Below are 24,198 nucleotides of genomic sequence, written 5' to 3'. Positions count from 1 at the left end.
TATTATTTGTACTAGGTCTGATGGAACGCGGTTGTCGCGGGGAGTAGGCATCTAGAGCGTAGAGGAACATGGTCTGGAATGCCCATGACGATCCATTGTAACTAAATGGCAGCACCAAATAAGGAATACCCTTATTAATGGTATGTGGCATTAACCCACACACCCAGCAATTGGTTGTATTCATGACTAGTTGGTGCTGGTGCAAGAGCTGAATAAACGAGTTATTTACAAACTCTGATCGTCTGGTCTGTTCGTGTTCAGGCAGAGGGTGAAAAGAGTGTGAGGAGGCAGTAGAAAGAGGTATAGGCTGTACAGTGGGTGCAATGGGCTTTTGAAAAGAGAAAAATACAAATCCGACGATGAACATCATTATACTACATAGTATAAATAGGCACAAAAATACAAAACATTTACTTCTCATAATTTTACATATCTTTGCTTTAAAGTTCATTTCCTCAACGGGTCTCTCCATCTTAAAAAACTCCATCCTCTAATCGGGCCGCTCGCGGCGGATGAGTTTCTTCTGCTAAGGAGTACGCCTGTCAGTCCAGGGAAACGCCCTAGACCAACCAGAACCGTTGACCTAACGTCTTCGGCCTGTACCCCAAAGTCTTGGCACCGCGACCCTGCGGCTGAACCCGGATGGTGGTTCGAAAAACAAAAATCAAGAAAGTCCTTCAGATGGGAGAGCTAAAATGTCAAAAAGGAAATAGTAAGGAAATCTTTATTTGTCCATAGGCCTTGGTCTCAAATTATAGCGGAGACGGCCAGGTGTTGTTTGGTCTTGGAACAAAAGTTCAGGCTCTGTGGTGTCCAATCGATTTGACAGTGGCACAGCCTCTTGCAGAATATTGACACTCTCTTGGTCTGAAACTGTGCCTTTTATGCGTGCATCACTGAATGGTACAAAACGAGGTACAGTGTCTGTCTCAGAGTCGGCGATACCCTCCTGGACCCACCGGTCATATGGCAGAGGCAAAGGGATCCTCTTCACGTGGGTGGCGTGGATCCAGTTCTTCTTGCCTTTCACTCGAACCGCTGATCTTGTCGACAGAAGTACAAGGTGGGGGCCGATCCAGCGAGGTTCGTCGTTGCCTTTGCGCTGGAAATTTCGGACCAGGACCCACGAGCCAGGGTTGATAGGGTGTCCGGGAGTTTCAGGAGCCGGGGGAAGAGTATCATGCACCTGTTGGTGTAAAACACGCAGTTTAACAGTCAAATCATACAAGTAATCGAGTAGTACTGGATGCTCGATCTCACTGAATTTCGCCGGTCTTCGCACGCCCCATACATTAGCCGGGCGGCCAAAAACGACCTCATAAGGACTAAGTCCCACTCGTGAGTATACGGTCATTCTGGTGGACAGGAGTGCTAAAGGCAGAGCGTCAGGCCATTTAAGACTGGTGCTCGCCTGGATTTTGGCCAGTTTAAGTTTTAGAGCACCGTTGTAGCGCTCTACTAATCCAGCTGATTGGGGGTGATTTGCAGCGTGGAACTTTTGCTTGATGCCTAAACCCTCACACACATTCTTCATTACTTTACCCACAAACTCACTTCCATTATCACACCACACCATTCTTGGCATTCCAAACCTGGGAAAAAACTCCTTCACAAGAGCTTTGGCTGTGGACAGGGCAGTGTTATCTTTCAGAGGATAAGCCTCTATCCACTTTGATAAAGCACAAACAACCACCAGTACATATTTCAGGTTGTTGCACCTTTCCATGTGGATAAAGTCCAGCTGCAAAACTTCAAATGGGTATGATGGGGGTGCAAAATGACCAGCTGGAGTTGGGGTTCCCCTACCAGGGTTGTATTTCAAGCATACCATGCAATTCTTGACCACATTCTCTGCACACTTGGGAATCCCATCATTCTGCCATACTGGAGCCAACAACTTACAAATTCCTTTCGTACTGATGTGCGCCATTCCATGTGCCATTGTAACTACTGGGAGCACATATGCATCAGGCAACAACCATCGCCTATGTTCTGTCAGATCAATCCAACAACCATTCTCATCTAACTTACCCACACTTTCTCTCCACTTGCTTAATTCTTTCTCTGTGGCTTCAGCTTGAAGCGACTTCACACTCTCTATCGTGTTTTCACACATTCCAACATCATCAACCCATCTTGCGGGGCCTGCAACATACATTCTAGTCTTTACATTCTGTGCTGTTTCTTTTGCGATCTCATCAGCAAACGCATTCCCACGTCCAACATTATCTGTGATTTTCCTGTGCGCACTGCATTTCATGATCGCAACTTGCAACGGTAGGGTCAGTGACTCAAGGAGATCATTCACCAACTTGCCATTCTGAATTTTAGCTCCATGCGACGTCAGGAACCCACGTTCTTTCCACAATCGCCCAAAACTATGAGCCACGCCAAAGGCGTACTGGCTATCGGTGTATATATTCACTCTCATTCCTTCAGACAATACGCATGCTCTCGTGAGGGCGATTAATTCTGCTGCTTGGGCCGAATTATGTGGCACTCGTGCAGTTTCCACAACCGTGTGTAAAGTCGTGATAGCATCTGCAGCAGTCGTGTCACCATTAGGGAGCTTGAAACACGAACCATCCACCCATAAAGTACCGTCACACTCAGTCAGGGGAGTATCTTTTAGATCTACTCTCCCTTTCGTCTCTTCTTCTGTTCTGAACAGACTGTCATGTTGCTCATTCTCATCTAGGTCTGCTGGATTTGGCAATAACGTAGCTGGATTTAGCGTGTTGCATCTCTTTATGTGTATGTGGTTTGCTAACAGTGTGAGCTCATAGCCTGATAATCGCGCACTAGTCAAGTGTTGTGTCTTGGTTCTGTTCAATAATGTGTCTACAGCATGTGGAACCATAACGATCAATGTGTTGTCCATTACCAAACCAGCAGATTGTCGGATAGACATAGCTGCAGCAGCTGTCGCTCTCAGACAGCTTGGCAATGCCCTCGCTACAGGGTCCAAGGTTGATGAAAAATATGCGCATGGGCGCGGTCTGTCGCCAAAAGGCTGTGTTAACACTGATAATGCACAACCATCTTTCTCGTGAACATACAATGTAAAAGGCTTGCTGTAGTCAGGGGTACCCAACACAGGAGCTGAACAAAATGCACTGCGCAATTCCACAAAACTTTTCTGGCACTCTTCAGACCATGGGACAGGATTCGGTGTGTCTTTACATGTTAATGCTAACAAAGGTTTTGCCAACAAGGAAAAATTTGGGATCCAGTGCCTACAGTATGAGGTAATGCCCAAGAAAGCACGCACTTCTCTCTGCGTTCTTGGCACACTCAACTGTGCAATGGCTTGAATTCTTTCTGGGGTCAGTTTCCTTCCCTCCTTCGATAAGAGATGACCTAAGTAGGTCACCTCTTGTCGACAATATTGCAGCTTTGAGAGAGACACTTTATGATGGAAAGCAGATAAATGGCGCAACAATGACAATGTGGCTTCTTTGCAGATCTTTTCAGTATCCGCGGCGATTAGTAAATCGTCCACGTACTGAATCAGAATAGCGCCACTAGGTAAAACAAGTGCATCAAGCTGCGCTTTCAAAGCTTGGCTGTATATGGATGGACTCTCACAGTAGCCCTGGGGAGCGCGTTTGAAGCGGAAGCTTCGGCCTCCCAGACTAAAGCCAAAAATGTCTCTGCTCTCTTCTGCAATTGGGATGCTAAAGAAAGCATTCTTTAAATCGATCACTGAAAACCATGCAGCCGAAGCTGGAATCATCGTTAACAAGGCAGTTATATCAGGGACAACTGGAAACTGTGGCACAACAATCTTATTAACCTCTCTAAGATCAATCACAAATCTGTAAACAGGTGGCTGTGAAGGGTCCGTTTGTTTTAAGACAGGTAAAATCGGGCTGTTGCAAACGTTGCCTCTTGTCTCTTCAATTACACCCTTATTAATCAAATCGCTGACAATGTCTAACAATGCTTTCTGGCCTTCATTAGAGATCTTGTACTGGGGAATACGTGGCAGCCTGACATTAGCCTTTAAAGTTACCACGTATGGCGGTATCTCCAAGAGGCCCACATCATTGGGACCAGTAGCCCAAAGGACATCCGGAAGGGATGACAATTCAGGCGGCATTGTATTTTTAGACAAGTACATCGGGGAAATCACTTTCCTGCCTAATGTAAGTTGTACCCCTGACGGTGAACAATACAGTGTAGCATGTAATCTTTTCAACAAATCTAACCCTAGCAAATTCTCACCACAACCTGTTGTTAGAATCAGGGGTGCTTTCAGCTCGCAAGGTCCAATAGAAAGTGACATGGGACTAGAAATCGGGTTCCTAACTGGGGCGCCAGAAAAACCTACTGAAACATTTATATCGCCAGACAAAGGTGCGCCAGGGAGTTTTGAATGCATGATTGAACTCTTTGCAGCACCAGTGTCTAGCAGAAAGGGCTCCTTTACATTTGCTGTAGTCACCTCAACATACGGTCCGCTCTGATCCACTGGCACTGAAACAACTCCCTCTCTCTGTCTAAGGCTGTCCTAGTAATCATTATTTTCTGCATCGCCGTCCTCTGCATAATAATCATTATTGTAATACTGAGCTGTATTACTAGTCGCGTTGGCTTGCTGATCAAAGCTATTGATGGTATTTTGAGGCGGAAGAGGACGCGCGTTCTGGGGAACATTTCCACGCCCTCTGCCTCTAGGAGCTTGCTGACCACCCCTACCTCTTGCGCCATACGCATTACCGTTCCGCTGCATTCATTTAGGGCAACTATATTTAAAATGACCTTCCTCTTTGCAGTATGAACATTGGTTGGGACCTACAGGGACACATGGTTGATAATACCCATTCATTTGCTGATTGTTCTGAAATTGTTGGGGTTGGTGATAGACACCTTGGGGTTGCCTATAATTATTCTGACCTCCACGTGGCGGATAGGCCTGCTGCAAAAGGACCTTTGTCTTTAGTTCCTTCGTTTTCTTATCTGTTCTATCTTTTTCATCTTTATCTCTGTTTTCATAATACTGTGCAGTAGCCAGTATTTGCGCTGAAGAGGAAACAGCCCAAGAACTTTCTGAATCTTTTAACTTTTTACACAGGTCAGGAAGTAAATTCTGCACAAATGTATCCACAAATAACCGTTGGCCACCCTCAGTACTCATATCTTGCCCACTGTGATCAATAAACGTTTCTTCAAACCTGGTAAAGAAGTCTGACACTGTTTCATCTTTCTTCTGCTTGCATGCAGATAGCTTGTCCCAATTTACGCGCATCGCGGGCATTATTGTCTTCATATACGTGATGATTCTACCAGGGAGTTCTGCTATTAATGGCTCAGGTTTCGCGCCACCAGTTTGTCTAGCGTCAGCGGCAATAATGTCAGCCCATGTAGCACCTAGTTCTGCATCGTGATCTGCATTACGAATTGATCCCCATAGGGGCTGTGGAACAACATTACCAAACAACATGTCTATGTCGGTCAGATTCATAACGCATGACCCTGCCGTCTGTGACAACTCTTTATAATATCCTGCAGGGTTTTTACGGGGATCAGGCAATGTCTGCTTAAGCGCTAACACCTCAGAACGCTTCCATGGAACATGCACCCAAACACGCTGGAAATGCGCTGGCACAGCAGCGATACCGGCACCGGCATCAGCTGCAACTGCTTCCTTCCATACCGGGGGAACTTCTCTCATGGGGTATTGTCGCGCTTTTACCTTTTTCCCCACAAGGACATCTTGTTCAAACAATGACTGTTGACAATCATCATTCCTGAAGGACAATACAACCGCAACTGCTTTATCTACCTCGCGATCTACAATGGTACCAGTTCCAAAATCAAATCTCACTCGACACAACTCCTGCGGGCTTGGGTCTTTACCACTATCATCCAATTCCTCACAGAGAATTTCGCACATTTTCTCAAACACATATCTCTGTTTTGGGGCATCCCATTGATGAAAAACGTTGAGAACTGATTCCACATCATACAGTGAAGGGAAAACAATCCATCTACGCGCCATGCGATCTATTACCTTTTTCTCATCGGGGTTAGGCAATTGACTGCGCAATTGCTTACGCTGTAAACCAGGAGTCGCACCAGATGACTCAAAGAGAGGAGACATTAATGTAGTAACCACATTAGCTAAGCGCTGTCGCGCTGAAGGAGAAGCTGAGGCGAAAACAGGGGGATAAACAGAGGGGAGAAAAGAGGATGCAGAAACAGGTACTGGAGTGGTGCAAGGAAGAGTATCAGGGGAGGCAGTCAATATGCTAGGCAAAGTCGCAGGAAGCGCGGGGGCAGTTGGAAACACAACTGGCGGCCCTTGAGAAGGCTGCGCTATAGGGATAGGAGCCGGCTGCAAAGCAGCCGGCTGTAGTGGCAAGGCTTGCAGTATATTAACTGGAGGTGGCATATTCACAAGCTGTGGAGGCGCCGTGGCATTTTGAGCATACGGGGGTGGCGAACTCAACAAATGCGACATCAGGGGATCTTTCTCCTTTTCTTCTAACTCATTCTGTTTAGAGTGCGGTAAAGCTGGGTAACATTTGTCGATCCCTAACTTACGCTGTCTGTGCAATTGCTCATTCATCTGCTCCTCCTCATTGTCTTTGAATTGTACAGCTGCTTGCATTACTGTCATACCTCTCTCTCTTTTATTCTTTTTCGCTAGCTTTATTTCCTTCTGTTTGGCTTCCTTTCGCCATAAGCGGAAAGAGTCAAACATCGCCGGCCGGGCTTTCTTTTTAAACAATTTAATTTCCAAATTATCTAAAATATCGGTATCGAAACTACCATTTTGGGGCAATTTTAAAACACCATCTTTTCTGGTGTAGTGGATCCATACTTCGTTATATGCAATGGAACCTACGCCATGTTTTACTTAGAGCTCATAAGTTGGAGTTCCAACCGGAGGAACCGGACATGATTCCTCCAGCTGGAAATCTCTTCCACAACCCAAACAAAATATTCTACCAAATATTCTAGAACCAGGCATCTTCGCTCACTAGTCTAGACCCAAAAACGTCAAAGGATTATCAATTATGATAGTCTCGTGAATACACGAGTCCTCTGGCTTTGGCGTTTGCAAACTCCAAATTACCAAATCAAAATGATCCCGAGGGATACCAAACCAATGGGAGACGCTCCACTTATACTTAACTGAATATTGATGATCGATGGCGTCACCAGAAGACTCTCTCGATTGTTTCGCTCTCTCAAAACTCGTCAAGGGTCCAAAACAGGTCGAATAATCAGGGCAGCAGTCCTTCGTAGCCGTCGGGACGCGGACAACCTCGCAGAAAAGACTTTCGGACCACGTCGACATGCAGGGGTCGATGAAGTGGCGGCCTTCCTTCAGAATTTCCACACGAAGCTCCTCACGAACCTCTGGCTTGGACTGGTACCGCTGAAATCGTCCCGAGTTGGGCGCCAAACTGAAGTACTGGGTATTTTAAGCCCAGCGGTGCAGGGGAACACACCCTATGACTTCTGGGTTACTCCCTGTTTCAGACCTACAGAAACACAGAGTCTTCTGGGTGAAGTCAAAGATTCATTTATTGGCTGCAGACCAATTACAGATATCCTAGAAGTACAACAGCGTGTATGTTCTCAGGAGACTGCTGAAAATCATAGAAACGGACTTCATCTTAAATACAGTTTTCCCTGCCTCAGGCATACATTCCTAGGTTTATGATACGGCCATATACACGTGTACATTACAAAAAAAAGGCAGAGTCATGATGACCATCCCACATTCCAGCTAAACCAGCCCACAATTATTTACACAGCAAGGTTCAGATCCCACATTAGATATCGATAGGCCCCAATAAACATGAGCATCTCCTGTTTTGGGAAACAAGCCATAAAGCAGGAACAAGCAGGTGCGAGAGTGATTAGCCGGAGGTTTGTGTGTGATGAAAGGACTTTATGGTGCGTTGAGCCCTGATGCTAATCACAGGTGGCCGGAGGAAGGGGAGCTCGTGAGACCAGTTTGACCTGGGGGAGCAAAGCCAAGCTGCCCAGGTCACAGAAGAGTCAAGGAAAGGCACATGCATTGCAAGGCCCGTAGTTGCTTCATTATAGCCTATGTGAGGGCAATCACAAGATGGAACCCGCGTAGTGAAGCAGAATAACGTGTACACAGTGCATTCATAGCTAGAACGATATATAAAGCACTCGTACATACCGCATTAACCATTTGCGGTTCGCTAATACCAGGATAGACAGGGGTGGGGCCCTCTCCCCTACGCGGTCACAGAGATTAAAGTACGACAGTTGCCCCTGATCCCAAGCTGCAAACCCCACCAGGTGTAGCTCAGCAGGTTGGAACCTTCATCTTGCTGTACAATGATTTACGCAGCCTCAGGTCTTGACCAATCCCAGACAGGACTCCTACTTCCTAAGTAACTCTGCTCAGTCCCATCTCCTGCTTGATGTCCTGGTTACTTTTGGTGAGGTGTGAGGCCCACAGGTCAAATCCAATACAGAAAAACAGGCGGTCACAGTGGAAAGCCTAATTAACAGTTATTACATCGCCCATATTGTTAATTTAATAGAAAAAAAGACAATGTCAGAAAGTTCACTTCACTTTTTATCATTTCATAAATTAATCATATGTCAAGAATAAACATAAGGAAATGGTGCTCCGGGTAGGGAAGTGCTCAAAGGAAGTGCTTGTTGTGAGGGTTTTAGAGTCGTGAGAGAAGGGAGTGTATGTACAATATTCATGGTGTCTTTTGAAAGAAAACCTGTCTGATAGCCAATGAGGCCACAAAGTATCTACAAATACAATCAATTTCACAGCTACAGTAACACAATTGCTGTTATCCCAGTTGTATGACAAAATCAGTGCAGGTGTTTAAAATATAGTCGACGTTTTGACCCCATTAGATAGTAAGGTGCGTTGAGTCCTTAAATTGGGGTCTTCTTCAGGACGGGGAGAGACACCTCGAATTTGTGCATAAAGTAAACAAAAGGCTAAATAAATAGGGGCAAAGAATAATAAACAAAGAACGTATTCGCTCAGTGGAGACAATGAATGATCACCTTTAAATCCAACCAAAAAAGCGGTGGAATCACAATGTTGATGTGGACCCGAAGGCTCCAATGGCAGAGGTGAAAAGGACACACTACAGTCAGGACCATGGAAGGAGATTGCCCTTGATATCCTAGGTCTTATTGATGGAGAGGGACAGCAAGTCCATGTAATGGTGGTTGTGGATTTGTTTTCATGATGGCCTGAAATCAGTTTGAGGATGGGGGTTGAGACCCAGCATGTTGTTACATTTCTAAAGTGTCTTATCGCAAGGGAAGGTAATCCAGAGTTGATATTGACTGACAATGGAGTCCATTTAGTCTCACAGGAGATGGATGAATTCTTGAGGATGCGTGGAATTAAATACAAGAAGTGGGCTCTTTACCATCCAGAGTCTAATGGATTTAACAAAGTTCTCAAGGAAACTATTGGGATGGCAAAATCCAAGGGTTTGAATTGGAGAGAAGAACTGAAATAAAAGGTTGAAATGTACAGATTGACTCCTCACAGCATCACTGGAAAGTCGCCTTTTGAATTGTTTAGAGGAAGGTCTTCTATCACCATCGTGGAGCCTTCTTGGGTGAGAAACGTAGGAGGTGGGATTGTCAAATATGAGTCGGAAAGCAACTGGTGTGAAAAGGAAAGCAGAAAAGTACATGCTAGGAAATTGAACTATGGTTGTAGAACGGCAATGAGTAAAACAGTGGTGGCTGTGGATGATATGGTAATGATCAAACATCCTGGTTTGGGTGGGAATGTATCAGAGTATTCAAAGACCTATTTGTGTCATCAAGACATTTGAAAATGCTGTAAAGACACAGGATCATCGCATTTGGAATCTTGGCAGGGTGGTGGTCTATAAGGTCCCTTTTTCTATTTGAGGAGAGGAGGACGGGTGGAGGAAAGGAGTTTGAAGGTAGTGCAATCAATGCTGGAAGGAAGGTAGAGCCAGAGAAATCCCCTAGAGCGGGGAGAAAACCGTTGTATTTAAGTGACTTTGTTCAATAACTTTTGAGAGATATTGTTCAGTACTTGTGCATTATTTTGATAAGGATGCATCATTTTGATAAGGATCCTGTTACTTGAGAGTCTGATTTAACTTTTCTTTTGAATATTACTCTATTTGTTTTGTTTTGCTATCAATTGATCCGTACATAGGTTAAAGTGTTTGGTGTTATAGGAGGGAGGTGTGTGATATCTGGGTTGCTGACAATGTGGTCACCCTGGGAGACAATAGAATGTATGCTCTGGAATTACAAGTATGTCATGACAGGGATGAGAATGTTTTGATTCAAAGAGAACAGCAGTCGCCCAATGATGCTGTCGGGATATGGATGGGATCCTCCTCTTAAAGAATAAACTTGAATTCAAGTTGGATAAGTCTCCTGTAATCCTTGATTCTTCATGGGATCCTACACACTGGCTTAGCATTAGCTAGAGTAATACAAATGAATGTATTTTTTCAAATGTCCATTGGATGTGGTTGTACAGGGTATGTGTTTGTACTAGGGCTACAGTATGTGCCTATGTTTTATTTATTTGCTTTTTTCCAGGATCAGCAAGGTTCAGAATAGGTAGTATTTGCAAGGAGCCTGTGAACTCAGTTACACAGTTGCCATAGGTGAGAGTGAGACACCCCACCTTTCTACAGTATTGTATGCTGTTTAGACTCAGTCTCTACTACTCATTATGCATAAAGAAATGTAAAGTACCTGATAAGTATCTCGGGCATCGGAGAACTGAGCAGATCGAGAGCTGTCTGTCCTCAAGAACATGGTGAACCCCACAGTCTCTCAAAATCAAAAGATGTCACCACATACTGAGCAGTTACAGAGGTACCTGTAGTATTACAGGTCCCTTTAACTGATGAAAATATGTTTGTGTGTGGTGGTTCTTGTGCCTGACTGTGCTTTGCATCACTTGTGTTTTCTAGAGCCTGGAACGGTTGTATGACAAACTAACGAAAAGAAACAATGGAGAATGTGATGTGAACGCGCACAAGACTGACGTGGAGAAGGAACTCTTCAAAGTGCTCAGTTACCAGGCGGAGGCGGTGGGTATCCCAGACTAGGAATGGATCCTGTAGGTTTAAACAAAGTCTTTACCGCTTGAAAAAATCTATATTTTTATTTAATTGTTTCTATGGCCTTGCTATGATGGACAGCATAGCAAGGTTTGAAGGTATCACGTTCACTAACAACTGAAAGGGTGAATTGAGATGTGATTAGTAGGAACTAGGTGGGGGAAATTATCATTTGAGATGACTAGTACTGCAGAAGAATGAACTCAACTACATATTGAACAAGCAAGTCATCTAAGCCGTAAAATACTCCGTTGTGTGGTGAGTGAGTTCCAGGTGTTGGATGCGGCACCTGTGGAGGCCTTTTCAAGCCTTTGGGGGTAGATCCCTATCAGAGTGCATGTCCCCTCCACATCACAGACTACACTATGGCCCTGTTCTGAGTTTAGGTTCTGTTTATTGCACGCGTGGAGGGCCTTTCCAAGCCTTTGGGGGTAGATCCCTATCAGAATGCATGTCCCCTCCACATCACAGACTACACTATGCCCCTGTTCTGATGCTAGGTTCTGTTTATTGCATGTGTGGAGGGCCTTTTCAAGCCTTTGGTGTAGATCCATTATCAGAGTGCATGTCCCCTTCACATCACAGAATACACTATGGCCCTGTTCTGAGTTTAGGTTCTGTTTATTGCACGTGTGGAGGGCTTTTCAAGCCTTTAGTGTAGATCCCTTATCAGACTGCATGTCCCCTCCACATCACAGAATACACTATGGCCCTGTTCTGAGTTTAGGTACTGTTTATTGCACATGTGGAGGGCCTTTTAAAGCCTTTGGGGGTAGATCCCTTATCAGAGTGCATGTCCCCTCCCTTATTACAGACTACACTATGGCCCTGTTCTGAGGTTAGGTTCTGTTCATTGTACGTGTGGATGGCCTTTCCAAGCCTTTGGTGTAGATCCCTTATCAGAGTGCATGTCCCCTTCACATCACAGACTACACTATGGCCCTGTTCTGAGGTTAGGTTCTGTTTATTGCACGTGTGGAGGGACTTTTTAAGCCTTTGGTGTAGATCCCTTATCAGACTGCATGTCCCCTCCACATCACAGACTACACTATGGCCCTGTTCTGAGGTTAGGTTCTGTTTATTGCACGTGTGGAGGGCCTTTTCAAGCCTTTGGGGGTAGATCCCTTATCAGAGTGCATGTCCCCTCCACATCACAGACTGCACTATGGCCCTGTTCTGAGTTTAGGTTCTGTTTATTGCAGGTGTCGAGGGCCTTTTCAAGCCTTTTGTGTAGATCCCTTATCAGAGTGCATGTCCCCTCCATATCACAGACTACACTAAGGCCCTGTTCTGAGTTTAGGTTCTCTTTATTGCACGCGTTAAGATCTGATGCCGTGGGATACTTAATTTGTGGAGTGTAGTAAACAGCAGTGATTCTGAGATATTTGGGGAATAACATACAGAGTTTGGGGCTAAAGGCACCAACATTTGAATGTTACGGTAAGTGCTGTATTGTTTTGACCTTCTGAAATGTAACAAAGAGCAAGGTATTTAACACCCCCCCTAATTACTATGGGCCTCATTTATGGCATTTTGGCATAGGGCAGCACCTCAAGGCACCTTGCTCCACTGCCCTATGCCAAAGTGAAAGGGCAGGAATACACTGTATTTAACCAGTAAGGTGCTTTCCTGTTCTTTCTCCATGTGCTGGCCCGGCTTTGGCAGCCTAGTGTCAATGCAGGCACCTTTGCACCATGGTGCACCTAAGGGTGCCTCCGTTGCAAGCAGGACTGTTTTTATGCAGGAAGGGGTATCTTCCTGCACAAAAAACAATCCTACAAGGCGTTTTCCTCTTTCCATGTATGCTGCAGAATGCTTCCATCATTGAGGAGGGAGCATAGCAGAGCTTGTGATAGAGTTAAATACTCTAGTAAAGGTCCCCGGAAAACCGTCTGGACCAGGCGACTTAAGGGGTTTCTGTCTGGAGATCCCTGATATGACCTCTTCTATTCTAATCTAACTGTCTAGCCCAGCTGCCTGATCTTCAGTCAAATGTGTTACTTTGGATCCTCCCAGGTAGTCAGCTATTTTATGAGCAGGAAGAGTCTACGCAGAATAGAGATCTTTATAAAAGTCCCTGAACCTTGCAACCACAGGCCCGTCCCCTTCAATAAGGGCTTACTCTTTAGCCAGTAAGGAATCCACTGTGGTAGCTTGACGTTGGGCTCTGAGTTTGTTCACCAATAATCTCCCACATTTGTTCCCCCTTTATATAATATGAGTGTTTGAAGTAGAGTAGTGAATATTCTGCGCTATCTAGCTACAACCCTGCTAGTTGTTTCTGGGCGTACTCCAACTGGCACTATATTCTAGGGGTGGTGATGGATGCTGTCTAGCTCTTGTGCTTTGTGCACTAATTGCTTTAGTTTATCCTTCCTTATTTTATTATCCGCAACTGAAATGGCAATAAATTCCCCTCTAGTAACTGCCTTCAAAGCGTCCCAGACTATCGGGACAGGGGTATCGGGGTATCATTAATCTTTAAATAATCCCCAATTGCCCTCTCTATATGTCAGACCACAGCTGGTCTCAGAAGGAGGGTCTCTCACAGCCGCCAGGTACGGGTAGTGGTGTCACTTCAAGGTTGTGCAAGGTTTAAAAAAAGGGCAGAGTGATCTGACAGGGAATGCGGTTATATTTCCACCGAAGTGACTGCCATCTGCACCTGGGCCAGTCGATCATATGATTTATGTGTGTGGGAATATAAGGTCTAATCTCTGGTTAGCGGATAGAGATCCTGCCAGAGACCCCTCAGTCCCAGCTCTTGAGGCCAAAAGGCATTGCCTGCGATGAAAGCTCCTGTCGCGCGCTGCCTCTGGGCCAAGCGGTCCAGCTCATTATGAAAGACTAGGTTAAGATCCCCCCAAGTAAAACCCATCGGTCCTGTGTTATCATACTGTCTGCTATAGCTCTGCGCACAAACTGATCCTGTCCCTCATTTGGTGCATACAGGTAGCCCAATACCAGAGTATGTGGCCCGAAATTGATGAGATAAACTAGGAGGTGACCCCTAATTTTGGCTATTTTGGAGCCCATTTTCCTTCGAATTTAATGTGACAATAATATCTTTATCCCTGCTACCTTTCGCACCGAGGAGAAAAACTATGGCTGGGGAAAAGCCCTGGACTTAAGCCAATGCCAGTCACTAGCTAGTAAGTGAGTCTCTTGTAGTAGGCAAATGTCTGCTTGCATGTGTGCTAGATAGAAGATGATAGCACGTCGTTTGATTTTGATTTGATTTATATATTTGTAAAGCGCGCGATTGCCCGGAGGTGTCTTGGCGCTAAAGTTCGATGCGCTTCGGATTACTGATGAGGTGAAATTCTGACTTAGCAGAGAATGAGCCAAGTTTTTACTGCTTTTCTAAAAAGCCTAACGGGATTATTAACCCCTCTGACATTGAGAGTCAAAACTCTCAGATTGTTTTGTGAAGAAGTCATGTAATGGCTCACTCTCACACACACACACACACACACTCACTCGCTCTGGACCACTACACGGTGACACTGATATCAGCCTAGTCCGTCTGGAACCTTCTTACACTCATACGCACTCAGCACCCTAATGCGGTGCACTGATACTCAGCAGGTCAATTGATAATACTCTGCAGACCAAACGACTCAATCCTCCCTCCAGTTCACTCTGTCTGATGACCAAGGATGGAAGATCCCCAGGCCCCACTCAGTCTGGGTTCTTGGGAGCAGGTAGAGAAAGTAACAAGTTGAATTAAAATGTAGACATAAACAATGGGGGTTTGGTCGCCACTCACAAAGTTCACCCACAGATCTCAAAACACAAGGGAGTCAAGCAGTCTCTTGACCCGCTTCGGAAATGTTCTTCCAGCCTAGTCAATCTCTTTCACTACTTATCCAGTATTGGGGTATCTTTCATAGATTCACATGCCTGAATCATTCCCTGTCTCTGAGGCGGGAGTCCCACGGTAAAATACAAAAGTAGTGCCATAAATAAATAGTAGGCTAAAAAGAAAAAAGCCGAAGGCCTAAATATTAGTAGCCTATCTACCTCCTTATAGTAATATGGACCAAAAGTCAGCTAAAACCAATCAGCTACCAGCACCCTCTAGAACACTCTCAGCAGAGGCAGTTCTCCTCAGATTTTCACCGCATGTCGTGTGGAAGAGAGTCTCCCTGAGTGCCACTCAGTTTTTTCTCTTCAACTCTTCAGAATATCTGACAGGAAAGCTCTATTCAAACCCTGCAGGACCTGTGATAAGAAAAGGGTCCATGTTGATGACCAGCATAAGGATTGCATTTATTGCCTTTATCCGAAGCATGAGGCAAAATACTGCAAGATCTGCCGTACTTTCCCTACCTAGACTCTTAGGGATAGAGAGGCAGGACTACTTTTATGGCTCAAATCCTCTTCGGCTGAGGAGGAAGACCGAGCCTCTACTTGTAGCAAGAGAGCTAGATCTCATGACAGCTCTTCTAGTGAGGGAAGAAAGCACCACAAATTTTCCTATGATGTCACTGACCCTTTACAGAGGTGACCTAAGCTTTCCTCTGGGTCAACGCTGTCTCCACCCTCTACATCGGTCAAGGAGTCTAAGACAACATCTTCTTCAAAAACCGTGAGTAAAGGACGTGTTAAATCTGTCACATTGACGCCCTCGTCGACGACGATTTGTGTGACTTCTGCCCCATCGTCGACAGCAACTGTATCGACGACGGCCATCACCTCACCTATTATGTCTACCAGAATCACAACCAAGACTAAGTCCGTTCTTGAAGAATCGTTGCCGAGAAAATAATCGATTAAGTCCTCGTCGACGACTATACCATCGACGATGAAACCGTCGACTACTGTTCCATCGATGACCGTTCCGGTGGTACCGTCGATGATTAGTCCGTCGACGATGGGTATACCAATTCAAATCAACGAGTCGATGGTGATTACTGTACCTTCACAGTCGACGCCCATGTCGTCTGGACTTCCCCAACTCAAGACTTTCCAAAGGTCCATTGCGCAGCAGAATTATAGTAAGATTTCTCCGCTTCTGCCTTCACATCTCTTAGAAACTTATGTAGAAGATGATGAATATGAGGACGAGGACGATGAGGGACCTTATGGCATAGCTCATCATCCTTCTGAGCTTAACATCAAATGTCAGGATGAAGACGACGACGACTATCAGGAACAATATTATCAGGAGCAACTTATGGTTCCATATCATAGATATCAGTTCTACAGAAGGGAGTCACGCCAGAGGGAAATGAGACACCTTCCTCCAAAGCTGATACAGGATCTTCAAGCTATACTTGTGGATTACCGTCAAAGGTTTCCCCCTCAACAGGATGTCTCTGAAAATCAACCCCCACCAGCAGTGGTTCCTGATCATTTACCTGAGCCTGATGCTCCTTTTACACTGGCTCATCCTTCGGGTCCTTCTAACCAGGTGTAGCATGACACTTCCTCCTCTGAAGATGAGGTTAAGGAGGGCAAATTACCTGACAATGCTCCCATTCCGGATCCCTGGGACAAATACATTATTCCAATGCCTTCTCCGCCTCTTCCGCTACCCTCTGATTTTCCTCCTGAGGACATTGGGGGCTTTCATAATTTGATGCAGCGGGCGGCCGCTAGAGTCCAACTACCCGTTACTGTCAAACAGGCAGATTGTTTTTTACATGATTTCAAGGAAGAGTCCAGAAATATCACACGTGCTGTACCCATAATAGACTACATCTGGCAGGAAGGGGTTAAGATAATGAAGACGCCTGCATCCATTCCGGCAGTGCTTCCTTGCATAGAGAAGAAATACCGTGCCCCTGCAAACAGACCATCTTGTCTTATAGGTCATCCACGACCAGATTCACTCATTTCGCAAGCCGCCCAACAGCGATCAAAGAAACCTGCAACGCCTATCACCACGCCGCCTGACAAGGAAGGACGTCGTCTGGACCTCATAGGCAAGACATTTTCCTCCATGGCAGCGGCCTCTATTAGAGCTGCTAATGCTCTAGCGATTATCGGCCGTTCTGACTGACAAATGTGGTCAGAGATGGCGGGTCTCATTGACCTCATCCCGGAAGACCATAGACAGGAGGCCAGGAAAATTCTATTGGAGGGTGAACGTGCTGCTTCAGAAACGATAGATTATGCACTGGACATTGTTAACACCAATTTCTGGCAACTTTGCTGGAGCTGCAGTGCTTAGACGCCAGGGGTGGCTTTAAGCCACTACTTTTAGACATGAGGTCCAAACAAAGATTCTTTGTTTGGCAAGCACATTGATGAGGCCCTCCTAGCTATTAAAACCGATATGGATACGGCTAGATCTTTGAGCGCCCTTCAATACAGGGTCTTTCAGAGGTGCAAGAGGACGTGGTTTTACATCAAGAGGAGGATACCAATCGAACCAACAAAATCGGCAGTATCAATCTCAGTATCGACAACCTTATAATCAGTCATCATACCGCCAATCCTCAACGGCAATTTTCTCCCATCAGGGCGGTCAAAAGCGATCACAGAATCAAGGCCGAGACACTAACAGGAAACAGTGATCTCACCAGGGCGCCAACCAAATTACCCTCCATACCAGAGGGCGCGAAGATTTCAACCTATGCGAACAGGTGGCACCAAATTACTTCAGACCGATGGGTTCTGGACCTGGCCACCAAGGGCCACACCCTGTAATTTCTCAAACAGCCTCCTACTATTTCGCCCAGGGGTCCCCCTCCCCCTCGTCTTCACTTACTATTCAAAGAAGCCTTAATAATGCTCCTCAAGAAAGCGATAGAGAAAGTTCCATCATCTTCTCGTTTTTTCCAGGGGAATGGCGACCGATTCTCGACCTCCGCAAGCTCAACAAATTCCTCAAAAAGCAAAGTTTCTGGATAGTCACGCTTTCCGAGATTTTAAGTTGTTTAAACGAAGGAGACTTTATGACTTCTCTGGATATGGAAGACGCGTATTCACCCCAAACATCGCAAGTATCTTCGGTTCACAGTGGCAGGCGCCCACTATCAGTTCAAAGTACTCCCGTTTGGCCTGAAATCAGCACCAAGAATTTTCACAAAGTGCATGGCACTAGTAGCAAAAACAACAGTTGATGGACAGAATGCAGGACAATGTCATACATTCACCCCAGTACAGAGATCTGGGCCTAAATTCATTGTTTTTTCCCTCACCATGCCGTTCCAGTTTGAACCCAGCCATATGCAAATCAGTCTTGACCCTGTGCCTCATGGGAACAGTCCAGCCTGAGCTGCCAAGCCAAGTCCTTCCTGGACTGGAAACAAGCATCCTAGGACCGGTTTCGGGATTTCACCCCTCTTCAGCCAGGATAGCTTGATTCCAGTGGCATGGAGAGCACGGGACCCACGTCTGGGCATACCCATCCCACTTGGGGTGACAAATGCAAAAACAACAGTTGATGGACAGAATGCAGAACAATGTCATACATTCACCCCAGTACAGGATCTGGGCCTAAATCCATCGTTTTGTTGCTCACCATGCCGTTCCAGTTTGAACCCAGCCATATGCAAATCAGTCTTGACCCTGTGCCTCATGGGAACAGTCCAGCCTGAGCTGCCAAGCAAAGTCCTCCCTGGACTGGAAACAAGCATCCTAGGACCGGTTTCAGGGTTTCACCCCTCTTCAGCCAGGATAGCTTGATTCCAGTGGCATGGAGGTCATGGGACCCACGTCTGGGCATACCCATCCCCCTCGGGGTGACAAATACAAAAACAACAGTTGATGGACAGAATGCAGAACAATGTCATACATTCACCCCGGTACAGAGATCTGGGCCCAAATCCATTGTTTTTTTGCTCACCATGCCTTTCCAATTTGAACCCAGCCATATGCAAATCAGTCTTGACCCTGTGCCTCATGGGAACAGTCCAGCCTGAGCTGCCAAGCCAAGTCCTCCCTTTTTGTTTGCTTTTCGTGTGATTTTAACGCAAGCCAACGTGTTCCAGGCAACCTGTCTCAAGGGAAACTGTTTCAGCCTCCTCCACTGATGGCCACAGTGATAACGCATGCCTCCACTCTGGGGTCGGGGGCTCATCTGGGGGATATGGCGATCAAAGGCATTTGGTTTCCAGAGGAAAGATTGTTTCACAAGTCTTCTGTTATTACAGGCGATACGTTTGGATCTCAAGGCCTTTTTTTCCCTCTGTTTGTGGTCGGTCAGTTCTGGTCCTCACGGACAACACTACCGCGATGTGGTACATCAACAAGCAGGGAGGAGTAGGGTCGTATCACGTCTGCAGAGAGGCTCTGCGGCTCTGGTGCTGGACTCAGAACCATTGAATTTGCATGATTGCGAATCATCTGGCTGGAGTGCTGAATGTGCATGAGGGCAGTCCCAGTCGGCAGTACTCGCCCTATCACGAGTGGCATCTCCATCCGGAGGTGGTCCGCCACATTTTTAGAATGTGGTGGTTTCCTTGGTTGCACCCGTTTGCCACTCAGGAGAATGAGCACTGGCCATCTTTTTGCAGTCTCCAGTTTCCAATGCGGGGAGCGTTGGGGGACGCGTGTCAGCTAGACTGGGGCTCACAGCTTCTTTAAGCGTTTTCTCCCATAACCTGGAGTACTCGGGTTCTGAGGAAGATTTGCCAAGACTGGGCCCAAGTCATATTGATCGCCCCATATTGGTCAAGAAGGGTGTGGTAAACAGACCTTCTTCAGCTCTCATCGTACCCTCCGCTCCGTCACCCTCTCAGGGCAGATCTCCTCTCACAGTCGCAGTGGCAGGTTCTACACCCCCACCTCTAGAGCCTGTACCTTCATGCCTGAAGATTGAACAGGGCAACCTGAGTTCTTTCTCTCTCCCACAGGATATGGTGGATGGTATTTTATTGGCCAGAAGACACTCCACCATCTGTTTATTCCTGTAGATGGGCAAGATTTGTGAAGTGGTGTGGGGAGAGGTCGATTGTTCCCTTGAAGGCCCATTTATCTGATGTGCTTAGCTTTTTACTTTCCTTGGCCCAGCAAGGTTTTGCTGTGGCTACTGTTAAGGGTTACTTGTTGGCTTTATCGTCTTTCCTTTGTTTGCCAGACCAGCCTTTGTTGATCAAGTATCCCATAGTTATGAGGTTCATTAAGGGCCTCCCTAATTCATTTCCTCCCACTCCCTTCATTATGCCTCAGTGGGACTTGAATTTGGTTCTGACTTTCTGGATGGGTTCTCCTTTTGAGCCTCTTCATAGTTGCCCATTGAGGCTTCTCACATTCAAGACTGTTTTTCTAATTGCTGTTACCTCTGCCAGGAGGGTAAGTGAGCTTCAGGCTCTTAGTTTTAAGCCTCCTTTTACAACCATACATGCAGACAAGATGGTTCTCAGGACCATAGCTGCTTTCCTGCCTAAGGTGGTCACTCTTTTTCATCTAGGGCAGTCCATCACTTTACCCACTTTCTATCCTCCCCCTCACCCTTCCAGGGAGGAGGAGAGACTTCACCGTCTGGACTCTAGAAGGGCAGTCAGCTTCTACTAGGACAGAACTAAGGACTTGAGGCTGGACGATGAACTCTTCGTTGGTTACCTGGGACGAATGAAGGGCAAAGCTGTCCATAAGAGAATGCTTTCCAGATGAATCATCTTATGCTACACCTTGGCCAAGTAGGCGCTGCCTGAAGGTATTAGAGCTCATTCTACTAGGGCAAAGTCTTCATCTTCAGCTTTGGCTATAGGTGTCCCTGTGGTGGACATCTGTAAGGCTGCAACATGGACCTCCATCCACACTTTTGCGAAGCATTAATGATTGGATTCAGAGGTGAAGAGGGACAGCCATTTTGCAAGTTCTGTGCTGCAGGGCATTTTGGTATGAGTAGGTGGACACCCTCCGCCGGGAGAGGGACTGCTTGGGGATTCAATTAAAAAGGTGAGGAATCCACAGGCAGATGTAGCCATCAGAAGAACAAGTTACTTACCTTCGGTAACGCTATTTCTAGTGGATACAGTATCTGCCTGTGGATTCCTCACTGACCCACCCTCGTCCCTGTTGTCTACCTACGTATACCGAAAAGGTTTTTGTGCATGACATTCTTGTACTCCTATGTCATTTGCTTTGCTATGATGCTTGTCGCTAGGAAATGTCTTGGCTTTAGCTTTTCCTATTTTCCTTCTTATTTCATTCATATACTGTGTATATTTGTGCATATATTGTATTCTGTGTATATTCGCGAAATGTTGTCGGTTCACCTGTTTGCCTCCAAAACACGGAAAAAATGGGGGGAACTGACGTCAGCACTCCGACGAGGTCTTCTTATGGCTCTGGTGACGTCATACAGAGTCGTGAGCGGAGCCGTGCTATTGTGATGTCCTCGTCAAAATTTGAGAGCTATGGAAAAAGTTTCAGTGGAATGCTGGCGCTGGGGTAATTCAAAAGGTGAGGAATCCACAGGCAGATACTGTATCCACCAAAAAAAGCATTACCGAAGGTAAGTAACTTGTTCGACAGGAGCCAACACATATGGACACACTTAGCAGACTCTAGACATTCAGGGGACGCTGGAAACATCCCGACGCAAGTGGCAAAGGAGGGGAAATATGAGCCAAATGCAGGAGGATAATTACACTGCCAAGGAGGATGTTCTAAGGCGCAATATGCCCTCACTTATCAAGAGACCCTTCTGCATAACCGTTTGTCACAGCTCAGGCAAAGGGAAGAACAGAAAGTATTGCTCACCGTTTCACGTGGGTCACTAAAAAAGCAAAGCAAGTGAGGGAAGGGGCCATGCATGGTCTTAGCCGAATCTCAAGCTGAAGGTGTATCATAGATACCGGCACAGCCACCCCCACCCAAGAGAGATGAGCGAGAACACTGTGAGGGGCATCCCCCCAGGATTTGCAGAGGGATAGACAACAAAATATCTGCTATGCAAGGCGCTCTCACACACAAGGGCTGCCCCAAACACTATAAAGTCAAGCTTGGATAAAAGCACTCCACCTGGTGGCTGGCTCCTATGGGCTAAGAGACCAATCATTTAACTAATATTTCCTCTGCATAGTCACCATCAATAGTGGAGGACCCACCCAGTGGTGAAGGGGATACCCGCTAAACATAGCTGACTATATGCCACACTAAAAGACTCAGGCGAATAGAGTCTCCAGCTACTTCGCACTCACGGAGACAAGAGGAACCTCCGTCTGAGGAAGCTAATCGGAAAATATGGCACTTACCAAGGATTACATCTTAGTCTCATAGCGAGAATTCAAGAAGGAGCTACCAGAAGAGCTTAAGGCGAACCTGGAGGGCTCCTTGGAGGCTCTCCGCTCTGACATCTAGGGTAAGCCTACATCTCTGCAGCAAGACGTCGACTCAGTAGGAACACACACGCTGGACATTGAAGCCAAAATGCAGAAGTTGGAACACAGAACTGTGGGGATGGAAAATACCACGAAACTACTACATAAACAACTACAAGCCAACGTCCTGAAATATGAAGACCGTGAACATAGAGCCCGGAGTGATAACATACGACTACGCAACCTGAAGGAAGGAGCGGTTGGGCTTGACCTAGAGGTGTTTGTTGGGGGCCTGTTTGGGGTAGTGCTTGGCCCAGGTGGCATGAAGATCAAAATCGACAGGGTTCACAGGGTAGAAATACTTGACAGAGAGATGTGCTAGCCAAACTGCACATTTTCAAGCTGAGAGGGACAGTGATCCAGGCAGCAAGATGAATTCTCCTTCCAGGGTTTTACTTGCTCCATATTCTAAGAAGTGGCCCCGGCGACATTGACACACAGACAACAGTTCAGACCAATAACAGAAAAACTACGTCACAATAATATAAGGTACCGATGGACCTACCCTTTCGGTATGGCCTTCTCATTCCAAAACAAACACCATCATGTCACCACGTATGAGGAAGCAGCGAAGGTCCTGGGCCTGCCACACCATGATGAAACGAGTAATGAGAGGGCATCACACAACGCGGGGGTACAAGGTAACGGAAGAAGGTGGCAGAGGGCGGTGGCAGGCACAGAACCATCAAAAGCAACACAAGAAGAAGTAAATCAGAACACCGGCGAAATGCAACAAGGATGGGTCCCGCTGGGAAACAGATGAACATTAACCAAGAGGACATTACTGGCAACTCCGACCAGCCCGGTAGGAGCTGGTAGAAGGAATGGTTCAGCTTGGGGACACTGTGGTGATTGATATCTAGGAGACGACTTGACGGTTAAATATAAGACTAGAGACTCCCAACGTGAAAGGGAGGAGAGTGGCACTTAGAGACTCCCAATAACAGCAACAGCTAGTGACTCACTTAGCATAAATTGGGCTCGCCGCATGCGGACTTGTGCCACGTTTACTACACAAATTTGTTAATGACACAATTAATAAGTTATGATGTCCCGTTGATCCTTATTTTTCTAATTCAGGGGTGGTTGTTTGTTGTTTCAAGGGAGGATGCACAAGTGCTATCATCTGCAGACGTGGCACACATACGATAGGGCAGAGGTCCAATGGGATGACACAATGTGGGCAGAGGGAAGGGAGGGATGGGTTTCATCCAAAGACAATACACACAGCAGACACGATAGCCTAGAACATCACACTTTAAGTAATGATGACTCTCACCACACTCACGTGGAACACCAAGGAGTTTAAATCACCCTCCAAATGACAACAATTATGGAAATACCTCCTAGACCAGAGATACAATGTGGTAGCTCTACAAGAAACGCATATAAAAAGATCAGAAGAACACCGGCTGAGACACAGGGCCTATTCTATCTTATATCGATTGTCAGCGCCAACTAAGCATAATGATGTGGCCATTTTATTCCATAGCTCCCTGAAATTTCAGCCAGAAGGTAGCAAAACGGACAAAGAGGGAAGGATAGTTATGTTTATGGGTCGATTACATGGCCAACTGTGCACATTCACCTCTGTCTGTGCACCTAACTCTAACCAAGCCGCCTTCCTGACCTCGGTACTGACACTGCTCAGGGGGGTTCGCGAATGGAAAAATCTTCCTGATGGGGGACTTTAATCTCACATGGGACCACATCCTTGACAATACACAACTCCAGAGGCAACCTCAAGCAACTTCACCAAAAGTTTGAAAAGGGGTTTCACTTCAATGGGCTTACTAGACGCCTGGTGCAAGCTG

General features: G+C 46.2%; 1 protein-coding gene across 2 annotated transcripts in view; it reads left to right on the top strand.

The window, feature by feature from the left end:
• The window catches only part of LOC146829692 (serine protease 23-like), a 1,412,546-nt gene that overhangs the window by 1,047,880 nt on the left and 340,468 nt on the right, over positions 1-24,198 (top strand). For both annotated transcript variants that reach the window (XM_085608396.1, XM_085608399.1), the window contains exon 9: positions 10,953-11,072. In XM_085608396.1, coding sequence (XP_085464522.1) covers positions 10,953-11,072 — 120 coding nt within the window. The remainder of the gene's footprint in view (positions 1-10,952; positions 11,073-24,198) is intronic.

Source organism: Triturus cristatus, chromosome 5_2, assembly GCF_964204655.1.
Source record: "Triturus cristatus chromosome 5_2, aTriCri1.1, whole genome shotgun sequence".
NCBI lineage: Eukaryota > Metazoa > Chordata > Amphibia > Caudata > Salamandridae > Triturus > Triturus cristatus.
The sequence above is the reverse complement of the archived record's forward strand: the minus strand, read 5'-3'. Positions and strand labels throughout refer to the sequence as shown.